Raw genomic sequence first — 11,733 nt, 5'->3', positions numbered from 1 at the left:
TGTCATTGTAAACTTTTTTTTTTTTTATTATGCCTCAAGAAAATAGCAATTACAGGTACTAATTTCTCACGTAAAGGCAAATGCAGTGACACAGTGAAGTTCATATAGTTTAAGGTACACATTGATGCTGGTTGAAGTGCCATTGACTGACACAAGACATTAGAAATCAGAATCAGATTGTAGCTAAAAAGTAAGTATAAAAACATCTGGAGATTTTTACTTTAGAAATGTCTAATAAATGAGAAATAAACACAGGCTGGTCTCTTCAGTAGCACAAACATTCTTTCAGAAATATCATGATACATTTAACACGGCACACTAAATACCACAGTGATCATAATCTTTTTGTGGCTCACAACTGCCCTCTGGAGGACACAACTGGATCTTCTTTGAATAGACGTTTTTTTTTTGTTTTCTTTTGAACGCAGGTATTTTTTAGTTAAACGGCGACTGCGCGGACCAGAGCCGGGGCCTTCACTGGCGCAGAGGGAGGAGACGCTTTGCCTTTGTATCCCAGGGTCCGGATGTGCTTCTGCAAATGTTCGATCCACTTCTCCTGGACCGAGACCGGGCCGTGAAACACCTCATCACAGAACCTGCCGACAAAAAGAGGAGCTGGTTAGAAATATAGATAGAACGTCACTGACACTGAATGCACAAAACTATTTTGTTCCCCTAGAATTATAGGGATTTATATCCGAGTTCTGTGTAGATCTGAGACATTGAAGTTTCAAGTTCTGACCACTCGTACAGCAAAAAGGAACATGGAAATTGATAAAAGCATGAAATCCTAAAAAAAAAAATCATGCTGAAAGTGTACTGTACAGAAGATATTCATGGTTAACAAACAAGAAGATATGAATTTTGACAAAGACATTGGAAACCTATATTTCTAGGGGGACATATTATCTATTCAGTAGCAACACATCTTAAGAGTGGGATGTAACCAAACATGATGCACTGTATTAACCTCGACCCAAAGATCAGGACATATGTGGGGGAATAAAATGGTCCATTTACACCAATTAGGTGCCGACAGCTCCTCCGGCCGGTGAATTACTCAGCTTCACTGTGGCCAGACATACAGTACATTCTGCCATCACATGGAATCACAATTCTGTCCCGAAGGCTGTAGTGTGAAATGGCTAAAGAGAAGGTAGAGACATTCAGCAAATGCTCAAGGCTGAGAATCAGACCCATGACGCCGGCGGTGGTTGAGTGGTTGTTGCCACCCCGGCAACAACCAATCAACCACCGCCGGCACTAAATCACAAGCTTATAAGGTTGTTTTCTCACATGACACTATGAAGCTGCACTAAAAACACGGACATATGGTTTCTCCAGTGGCTACAGTCAATCTACAGTGAACTGAGTTTTTTTTTTTTTTTTTATCTCGCTTGATAAAAAAAAGTCTCACCTGCACTTGAGGGAGTAGACTTTGCCCACCACTTTGACCAGAGGGGTGAGTGGAGGTTTGGGGAGCATTGCTGGGATGCTGCCAGGACGAGCTGCAGGCTGAGAGTTTGAGTCCTGGACCTCCCCCACTACAGAGTGATGTTGTTTAGGAGTGTGGCCCATTGCTATAATGAAAACAGTGTGAATGATTGTGTTATTTTGATTGACAATATATAAAAGTGATTTTATAAGTCACCTTTTGTGTGCGCAGATGGTCCCTGGTTCTGTGCCTGTCTGAAGAAGTTGGTCACAGTGACTTTCTTCACGCTGGTTTGAACAGAGTCCAAGTCTGTCGGCAGAGAAGGAGACGCTGGCCTCTGCGTCTGAAATAACATTTGTCAAAGGTTGAATTGAGGAGTTACACATACAGCAGTTTAATCATTAAGAAATAGAAACAACTTTTTATTGCTCATCAATCATTATTTCATTCCAGATACTTGGTACTAAGTTGTGGTTAGCCTTATTGGAGTATGTATGGAATTTTGATTTAATTCGCCCTCCAGTATAATGTCTGAATTAATCGCCTAAAGTACGGACCTTTCTGATGTACAGGTCGCCCATTCTGTAGCGCTGCGTCACTTCAGCTACTTTGGCCGGATCCTTCCTGATGATGTCACTCAGGAGCTCGATGGGCGAGCTTGACCCGTCGGGCTTCCACTCGATGCCCAGCTGCCGGAGGTGCGCTCGGGCGTGACTCGCCAAAGCCTTGCGATTGTCGAACTCAAAGCCACAAAGCTCACACGCAGGGGCTAACACGAAAAAAGACAAAAATAAACAAATGGATTTTTCCAGCTTGTTGACACAAAATGAGTTGGATGTGGAGCAGTATCTCATAATTAATTTAAATGCATTAGTGAATAATATCAATTACCGGTCCTTGCTGCAGCCACCTTGCCAGATGGCGCTTTCTCCTTCATAGAAAAGTCAAGAGGAGAGTTCGATTTAGAGGACTGTTCCCCCAAAACAACACTATCCAGGGACCTTTTAGGAACCTGGGCCTTTCCTGGAGCTTTAGCGGACCCCAAAGCACCACTGGCTGTCCTTTTGCCCTCTCCACTCTGCTGAATCATGATTTCTTTGAGGAGCTCAATTGGAGATGTGTTGAGCGGCAACGCGACACCCAGCTCTCTCAAATGAACACGAACGTGACAAGACAGGGCTTTGCGAGTGTCAAACAGTTGGCCGCAGTACTCACAGGGGACTGTTGGCGGTTTTTCTGTAGCAAAATTAAGGAAAACATGACCAGTGACGCGTGAAGTTGAAAAAACCCCATTAAATTACAACATTAATTTAAGTAAGATTTACCGTCAATAAAGAGTTTTGCAGGTAGAGGAGAGTTGCTGGCACCCATCTGTGCGTCTGAGATACTGCTTTCTGTCGATTCCGGCTTTGGTTTTCTAAAAATTGGATCCACAGCAAAACGAAAGCCTTTTTTAGCCTTTGGAGCGCGGTTTGGCGTTGAGGGAGACTTGGCTGGGATTGGGGAGGGAGCTTGGACTGGAGAAGCAGGCGCTGTGGAGTTATTTTTAGGAAGCGGTTTCAGCACGCCACTTTCGATCAACTCCTGGATTGCTTCGATTGAGGACTCCTTCCCAAGCAAGTCGTCCACCCCAAAGTGTCGCAGATGATAGCGAGAGTGAATGGCAAGGCCTTTGTGGTTTTCAAAGGTCTCTCCACACAGAATGCAGTAAAAATGTCCTTTTTTTGGCTGCTTGTTTGGTGTGGACATCATTGGTGAGGAGACGTTAGCCGGGCGTTTGGTGGCTTTGGCCAAAGGGCTGGACTGGAGAGCCGGATTGGTTTCACAGTTGACCGGTTTGAGATCTTCCTCCTCCATCAGCTGATAAAGGGTCTCGATAGGGTTGCCTTCTCCGTCCGGGATCCCCAACTGGCGAAGGTGGGATCGGGCGTGACTCGACAGACCTTTGCGAGTTTCACACCAGCATCCACAAAGATGGCACACATGGAGTTCATCGGTTGTGTCTGAAGATGCAAGATGAATGAAAGAGAAAAGACAAATTAGTAAAGATAACGACAGAATATCTGCTCTCAAAACGAGCAAAACTACTAGAAAACCTCTACCCCTGGAACTAAACCGTAATCAAACAATGATTTATTGTATTTGTTGTCTCACTGACTGACTACGCCGTTGCAAAGTGTAAATAAAATGTTCACACCTTAAACAAGCAGTTTTAATGTGCATGTAATATCATAAAAATGCAATTACTTAACTGAACTGTAATTGTCAAAAGACCTACTCTGTGCATTGATTAATCGACTAATGGGGAAAAAGCTCTCTAAATTTGTAGGATTTGTACAAAGAAATACTAGCAAACAGAATCGTATGAAAAGGCAAATTAAATTGTCCACTATCTCCCTGCCTTCTCATTTCTGCTCTGGTCCAAATAATAGTCGATCAATAGCAATTTTGGTTGACCACTGACCAATTAATCAACTAAACAACAATACGACTACAATGTAAAGTGTTAATAACATGTGCACACCTTAATATATGTGAAGTACTGTGCCGGTTTTAATGTAATGTAAACGTCATGTGACTTCAACACAGCTCCCCAGTGTTCAGACTAACCTAAAGTGATGGGTGCGTCTGTTGCCAGTGGAGCCCACAGTGGCTTGGTTAAGGTTTCTAAGGCAGAAGAGTCACTTAATCTAGACTCAACCATTTTAATTGCAGATGATGTTAATGTCAGAAGAGCGGTGCTTTTGGTGGCTGTGGAGACTCTATGCCCTGCGTTGTACATGGTGCCCTCATCCGCACAAACTGGACTGTCCCTCGGGTGTGATCTTTGATGGTTTGGGCTGAACTCAGAAAGACTTGAGTGTGCCTTGAAACTCGGATATGCCCCATCTTTCTCTGCTATAAGCTGGTACAGAAGGTCTATGGGAGCTGCACCGGGTTCAGTAACACCGAGCTGGCGGAGGTGCACCCTGGCATGGTTGGCGAGCCCCCGTCGTGAGTCAAAGAATGAGCCACACACTTCACACACGATGGGCTGAGCAGGTGCTGTGGGCCAGTTCACATGAGACATCAATGTAATAACAAGACTTCACACAATAACTCAACAGAAAGTGATAGTAACACAAGCTTGTTTAGCTGGCTCAACGGCACATTATGACACAAACAAGTTACATGAGGTCAGAGCATATGATGAATTTAAAATTAATGGTATGAACTTACATTTAGTTGAAATAAATGATAATAAGGTGGTAATCAAATGAGATCTTTAGGTGAACTTACCTTGTGGATCCATGGCTGGCACTTATGCTGGGTGATTAAATATGCTTCTTCTATTAATTTGTCTAAAACACATAAAAACTACGAAATCCTAAGCCTTTCCACAAACGGCTGTTTTTCTGTCGGCCTTTGTTTTGCTCTGCGTGCTAGCATTAGCAGCAGCTTATTCGACAAGCAGCTTTTTACCCTGAATAACGATCTGTTTTGGCATAAAACAGCAGTCAACTCATAGATTCAGTATACTACCGTAATTCTTGTTCTAGTATAGTTCTTTTTTATATTTAGTAAACGTAGGATGACATTGTATTTCCAAAGCTCTACCAAGAATCAGGTAGCCTGGTGAGGGAATATTTTTCAGCGGATATGTGGATAAGAGTGCCTTTCAAAATAAATGGGCTATGTTTCTGCGTTTATGAGAAATATTTCAGTTTTATCAAATCAGGTTTCTGTTTTAGTGGATAGAATTGAACTTATGTCACTCTTAAAAACATAAAAGAATGAATAATGATAGAAGAATATAACATACGACGAAATAATGGCCGTGCATAAAATAAGATGTAATAAAATTAGACTTTCACTGAATATAAGCATGAAAGCTACAGATATGGAGCTTAAACTTATATGACCTATGATACGGAGACCATCACATTTAGTCTCGTAGCGTTGCATATCATCAAGTCAGGTGTGATTTTGAATTTGAACAATAAAGAAACACAAGGTAATGAGACAATGAGACGTTTTATTGTGAAAAGAATAAGGTTGACTTCCGGTTATAAATGCCGGCCGCGCCCACAGTCCACGCCTACTTCTCGGGCCGTTACGTCGCTGCGTCTCTTCTCTGTTCTCTGCTCCAGACTCTGCTCTGTTCGCCTCTTTCCCACGGGATTGCTTAAAACAAGTGAGTTTAAATCTTTGCGTTTACATTGCTTGTGTAGCGAATGCAACTTCACACATTGGCTCTCTTTATGTTCGCAATTTGCAGTATTGCGAGAGGAAAAGAAAAGCACATGCGTTTGCACAAAGCTAACGTAACGCTAGCTGGCCAGTATGGACACTTGTTCTTTCTTAAGTAATGGGCCTGTTTTGTCAGCGAGCCAAAAGCTTTATTTCGCTCCTGATCAAACTACTTTGGCCTTGCCTCGCCTAGAGACATTTTACTCTTAATATTTACGACAACCATTCAGATTTTGCCAGATAAATGGGCTTATCCAAGACAAATTTTGACCATAATGAGGGGTAAAATGAACAAAAGTGTAGTTTAGTGGGTAAGCTGCAAACAACTCGCCAAATGATTAATGTACTTATAAACAATTGTAGGTTTGATTGTGTATATGCATGTTTTGTATGGTGCGTGCATGAGCTTCTTAAACGCCATTGTTTCCTGCTGAGTGAACATGACTTGCATGTGACTTGAGGATTGTTGAACTAAACCTGAAAAGCTGGGCGCGTGACAATTACAGCCATGTAATATTTGCTCTAATAATAATTGCTGGCAAGCTTAGCCGTTGTCAGACACTGATTTCACCAGTCAAGGTCCACCCTCTTATCTTTGTCTTCACCATAAGGATCTGTCGGATAACAAGTGCCGCCTTTTCCCAGGCATTTCCACCACCATGGCTTCTGGAAACGCTAAGATCGGCCAGGCGGCACCTAACTTCGAGGCCACAGCACTGCTCGTGGATGGTTCCTTCTCAGACATAAAGCTATCCAATTACAAGGGTATGCTGCATGGTGCCTTTCTCATCAATTCAATTCATGCGACTCTGACAAACCCCCTTTTCTCTGCAGGAAAGTATGTGGTGCTCTTTTTCTACCCTCTGGACTTCACCTTTGTTTGTCCCACTGAGATTGTGGCCTTCAGCGATCGATCGGACGATTTCCGTAAAATCGGCTGTGAAGTCATTGGTGCCTCTGTAGACTCTCACTTCAGTCACCTCGCCTGGTACGTTTGTCATTGTGGTTCTTTACTTTGGAGACTGAACAACTGCACCATCGGGAAGAAACATGTGAATTATTGATCGATAAGGGAAATGTTATGGTTGTGTTTTTGATATTCACCACTGCACGGTTAAAGCAAAGATAATTGTCCACGCCCCTTTGGCTTTATCACAGTATCTCAGTGTTTCTGCCTCCTTTTGATAAGGACCGTTTGACTCTGGATTAAGTGCTTGATGCACATTCTTTTTTTGATAATTCGCTGTGACTAAACTAAACATGCTGTCCTTTGTTACAGGACCAACACACCAAGGAAACAGGGAGGCCTGGGTAAAATGAAAATCCCTCTTCTTGCAGACCTCACCAAATCCATCTCCAGAGACTATGGCGTGCTCAAGGAGGATGCCGGCATTTCATACAGGTGCGACTACTAAAATTAAATGCTGGTTTATGTGAATACAACCACGACCAACTACACACAAACGTTAAGACTTATGCATACATTTTTAAAACGTCTTTCAGAGGGCTGTTCATCATTGACGATAAGGGCATCCTGAGACAGATCACCATTAACGACCTGCCCGTGGGTCGCTCCGTGGACGAGACCCTGCGTCTGGTCCAGGCCTTCCAGCACACAGACAAGCATGGAGAAGGTGAGCCAAACTTGTATGAACTTTAGAGGTCAAAGGTTAAATTATTATTATATTCTGAAATGCTATTGTGTGTAGTCTGTATTAATGTTTCATCCAAAGTCTAAGATTATTATTAAGATCATGAGTTATGTGAATGAACAATGAGATTGTAAATTAGGGGATATTGTATATTATATTCTTGCGTTGGCCTTTTTTATGGCGATGTTTTATCTCGGAGAACAGCCTTGCAACATTAGTACCCTCTTGGCTATTGCCCTGTGTACTTTGTCCCCTTAGACTTGTGTATGTTTTAGGTCTCTCACTGAAGCTTTGTTGTTGTGCTCCACAGTCTGCCCTGCTGGCTGGAAACCTGGCAGTGACACGATCATCCCAGAAGTCGGCAAGAGCCAAGCTTACTTCTCCAAGCAGTAGAAACGAAACACTTACTGAAGGCTTCCAAACATAGCACTTGCCACTAATGATTCCTAGCAGTTGCGTCCATTTGATATTCTCGCATATGGGGTTAATTCATGCTTTTTCTTGTCTGATGTAAGATTGGTGGGGCGACCTCATAGTCTAAAGCACTGAATGCTAGTTGTTCTTTTTCCAAAAAAAAGTCTCATTTGTTTTATGATGACTGGTGTTACCATCTTAATAAAAAAACAAGTATATTTGTTCTTTTATGATGAGTGTTACCATCTTAATAAAAAAAGCTATTCTCATTGTGACCTCTAGCTGGCAGCAGCTTCATTACTTAAATTATAGCAGCCTTCAACTTGAGTTAGTAAAGACTAATGCTGGACTGGCTTTTTTACTCAGCAAAACATCCTCACTAAATAAAAGCCCGGGATTATTGTGAAAGATAGTTACTGAATATGACGTTACTCTGGAACAGACTCTCAATAACAGCTTTGGGACAGCACATTGTGTGAGTCCACACCGGTAATTAAAATAACGACTCCTAATTACATGTGTTGCTCGTCACTTTGTTTCAGATCGTGCTGTGCCAACTTTGTACGCACTTTCTGTAATCCGTTTCTGACTTAACGCGCTTGACTTGTTTTGGGAAAATTGAGGCAACAAGGGAAAGTCCCTTCATTCGACTCATTGACAAACGTCCACTTCGCACGCGCTGATAAGAAAAGGGAGAAACGAAGCTGTTCTGACTGGCAGTGTAGGAGGAGGGAGTTCCCGGAAATATTTTTGTAAAGTGACGTTTACCGGTAAAGTTGACCAAATATGGTGTGACGCACGTACGTCAATGGGAAACTGTCCGACGTCAAACCACCGCCTGCTGTAAACTGTGAGGAAAGGTAAAGATAACAAGCCCATGTCTAGTGCTTGAGTTCTATTAAAGAGGCATTCAAATGAACCAATACGAAATGGGGTTTCATAGTTTAATTTACTTAAATATTTATACTGTACAGGTAAAAATTTACAGGTTTATCAGGGTCAACCTCATAAACACAAATAAGTTACATTGAAAGGTCATCACAAGTAAAGTAAAAATGTAAACAGGCAAAGACACGACACTTTCAAAAATGCCCCAAAGTGTTTTAGTCTTGAATTTTAGGTAGGGCCCAAGATCCGCATAGTCCAGGCAGCAAAGTGCCCGCTGTGTGCCGGCAGTGCAAGTATTGTCCAGTGTTTGTTTTTAAAAGTGCATTTCAGTTTCTTAATAGGACTTGACTTTGGGCGCCAGCATGAGTTGACAGCCGCTGCTCACGTGTGTCATGACTTTCTGCTTGAGCTGGGCCACCTGCTCGCGCAGAATAGACGCGGTGTTCGACAGTCCGGCGTTGTCCGTTTTCAGGCCCTTCACTTTCTCCTCCAGACGCGAAATCCGCTCCAGTTTCCGTCTCCGGCACTTGGAGGCGGCCAGTCGGTTCCGCAGACGCTTGCGCTCGGCTTTGATGCGCTCCTGGTTCTCCATGTCAATGGGAGACATGGGCGGGGAGCTGTCGCTGCTGTGCATGTCCGGGACAGTCTGGGGCTCCTCTTTCAGCCCGCAGAAGCGCGGCATGTGCAGGGGCTGCTGGAAGTGGTGCGAGCCGTGCGCCGCCTGCGGGTGCTGCTGCTGGTGGTACGGGTGGTGCGGCAGATAGCTGATGGTCGTGGACGGGTAACTGGGCGCCGAGGTCAGGTTCGTGCAGCTGTTCAGAGTGGTGTACTCCAGGGGCTCGGGCTGCATCGACGGACAGGAGCCCAGCGACACGTTCGGGGGCGCCATCTGGTTCATCTTGTGCAGGTCGTCCAGTGCCTTCACGAAGCCGTCGGCGAAGCCCTCCTGCTCCTCGGTGATGCCGCGGTTGAAGAGGAACGGCGCGGGCGTGGGAGTTGTAGTGATGACCCCGTTGCTGTTCTGGATGATGAGTCGCTCGAGTTCAGGAGACGCTAGTTTGAGAGAGCCCGCGTCCCCCGCCGAATAGAAATCTCCGTGTGGTGTCTTGAAGTTTGCGCTCCGGTATGACTCGGAGAAGTTCAAGTTCATATTCTGCTTTAGCAGCTTGTAGTCGGGCAGTGCTGCGCCTGGATGGCCATAAGCAGAAAGAAACGAGTCGTCATAAAATGGTTGTTCCATTATTGTGGACATTATTTCAAAATCAGACAGTCAAATACAAGAGAGCGCTGCAAAGAGGCTGAACCCGAGCCTTCAGTGTCCCAAATGATTCAATTTCCGAAGTCTTGCCGTATTAACACACTGAAGAAAACTACCAAAAACAGAGAAAAACTTCCAAATAGTGGAACAGTAATGTACCAAGCGTCGATATATACCTTTAGACCGAGGTACAGCGGAGTCCAATGATTAATTCAGCTGTTTTCATTCCACTCGTGAAGCTGACACTTCTCCCTTTAGTTCCTGCTTGGTAATGAACAGCTTGTGCGCTTCTCCTCGTATTTACCCAGTGACGCTCCTCGAGCGCACGAGCCCTGGGCTACAGCGCTGCGATTGGCTAGTTTGACTCCACTGTCCCCGCCTCCCGAGAATGAATGACGTTGTTGCCAGGAACAATGCGCGTAAAACAAGACGAGGCGCATTCGCTGTGGAAGAAACTTGCTCAGGTAAACTGTTTCATCAGAGCAGTCGCTCCAACAGAGTCAGCAGAAATGTCACCGGAGACGAAACCTTCTTCCTCTCACCGCAAACTGCTTAATTCATGTCACACCAGAGAGTTCTTAAACTTATCCAGTTTTATCCTGACAATTCCCAGGGGTGAGGATGTCGTGTGCGGCGCTGAGTCACGCGTTTGAAACTGATATCGGACGGTCCTTATTTGGGTATATCCTGGAGCGGTTCCTCCCAGAGAGGAGCGGGAAGCCAATCCTCCCGTGGCCCCTGTCCAAGTCCACCGGGCGTGGGAGGCAGAGCCAGGTTCATCCTCCTTCACCCCGTGGGCTCTTTACTTCTGGGCGTGTGGCCTGAAAAAAAGCATGAAGTGTCTGGTGTCCCCGGGGTGTAAAGCTGACAAATCCTTATTAATACGACACGTGTGATCTATTATCAGTGATGGAAAATTATATTTCTCTGTGAGAGGTGTTAAAAACATTTCTGTTCAGTGGCAGTTTATGTGTAAAGTCAGCACTTGCAATTACCATCCCATAATTACTTATTACTACAAATAAGATATTCCATTATTGTCCACGCATGGGGAAATTTCATTGTTGCAACGCAGGTAGATACAGAGGAAAAGGACAGATAACTTATAGAAAGTTTAAAAATCTTAATAGAAGAACTCTTATAAACAAAACAAAATAAATTCATATAAACTCAAACTCAGACCAGCATTTGTCTCCGTTTATTGTCTAGCTAGCTTTAATAGGCTAAATGTGTTGAATTACAGTCATTGAAGAAGATGACATTAAGACATGTGTAGGCTTTGTCATTGTGCCTCAATCATTAAACATTTAAATTAATACATTAACTATAATTTGAGGAGATTCAAGACAACAGACCTACACTCAACAACATACTGCACCGGGGAATACGGGACCTTTTAAATATGAGCCATTGTAGTACCCTCGTTCATGAAAAAGGGGGAACATAGGTACTGGGGGAAATGGTTACCCTTCCAGACAGGACAGTGTAGCGTAAAATGGGAATGAGAAGGAGACGGACATTCAGCAAATTGTCAGGGCCCGAAAATCAAACTCTCGATGTGCTGACTGACTCCAGCGATGTCTTAGTACACGTTGTATCTCATTTATTGTATTATCCATGGGCCGCAGCCTCGGCGTAGTCTCTTGTCTCTTGTAGGCGTGTGTTTGTCCACCTCACCGCGATCCCGGTCAAGTGTTGAAATGAAACTGAAGCCGAAAACGCGGTGAAGTATCACTGGCCTCTTCCAGTTTCACCGTGACCGAATCCAGGCAGCAAAGGTCAGTGTGGCTGTGGTTTTGATAATGCAGATTGTGTGGTTTCCCTCACGGATCATATAGTACTGTAAAATGTATACA

The 11,733-nt window shown here is 44.0% G+C and overlaps 3 protein-coding genes across 5 annotated transcripts; 1 reads left to right on the top strand and 2 right to left on the bottom strand.

Moving 5' to 3' along the window:
* On the bottom strand, nt 1-5,079 carry wiza (WIZ zinc finger a). Of its 2 annotated transcripts, XM_072462524.1 has the most exons (8): nt 4,715-5,079; nt 4,046-4,480; nt 2,761-3,438; nt 2,327-2,671; nt 1,993-2,204; nt 1,652-1,778; nt 1,418-1,580; nt 1-596 (listed from the first exon to the last, which is right to left on the bottom strand). In XM_072462524.1, exons 1-8 carry the CDS (start codon nt 4,725-4,727, stop codon nt 440-442), a joined length of 2,130 nt encoding a protein of 709 aa, XP_072318625.1. In that variant the 5' UTR covers nt 4,728-5,079; the 3' UTR covers nt 1-439. The 2 variants fall into 2 exon arrangements, with proteins under 2 accessions (XP_072318625.1, XP_072318624.1); XM_072462523.1 differs by lacking the exon at nt 4,715-5,079 and having other exon boundaries at nt 4,046-4,677.
* Nucleotides 5,080-5,589: 510 nt separating this feature from the next.
* Nucleotides 5,590-7,944, top strand: prdx2 (peroxiredoxin 2). The gene is made up of 6 exons (XM_072462826.1): nt 5,590-5,609; nt 6,311-6,430; nt 6,500-6,653; nt 6,945-7,067; nt 7,169-7,299; nt 7,628-7,944. The coding sequence occupies exons 2-6, from the start codon at nt 6,325-6,327 to the stop codon at nt 7,708-7,710; spliced, it is 597 nt and encodes a 198-aa protein (XP_072318927.1). The 5' UTR covers nt 5,590-5,609; nt 6,311-6,324; the 3' UTR covers nt 7,711-7,944.
* A 717-nt stretch (nt 7,945-8,661) lies between these two features.
* On the bottom strand, nt 8,662-10,185 carry junba (JunB proto-oncogene, AP-1 transcription factor subunit a). 2 transcript variants are annotated; one of them, XM_072462755.1, is made up of 2 exons: nt 10,054-10,185; nt 8,662-9,807 (listed from the first exon to the last, which is right to left on the bottom strand). In XM_072462755.1, exon 2 carries the CDS (start codon nt 9,767-9,769, stop codon nt 8,954-8,956), a length of 816 nt encoding a protein of 271 aa, XP_072318856.1. In that variant the 5' UTR covers nt 9,770-9,807; nt 10,054-10,185; the 3' UTR covers nt 8,662-8,953. The 2 variants fall into 2 exon arrangements, with proteins under 2 accessions (XP_072318856.1, XP_072318855.1); XM_072462754.1 differs by having other exon boundaries at nt 8,662-10,165.
* Between the last annotated feature and the right edge of the window lie 1,548 nt (nt 10,186-11,733).

This window comes from Eucyclogobius newberryi, unplaced genomic scaffold, assembly GCF_026437365.1.
Source record: "Eucyclogobius newberryi isolate DKJ021-1_F unplaced genomic scaffold, fEucNew1.0.hap1 SCAF_4, whole genome shotgun sequence".
Lineage (NCBI taxonomy): Eukaryota > Metazoa > Chordata > Actinopteri > Gobiiformes > Gobiidae > Eucyclogobius > Eucyclogobius newberryi.
Note: the sequence above shows the minus strand (reverse complement) of the source record. Positions and strands in the feature narration are given on the sequence as shown.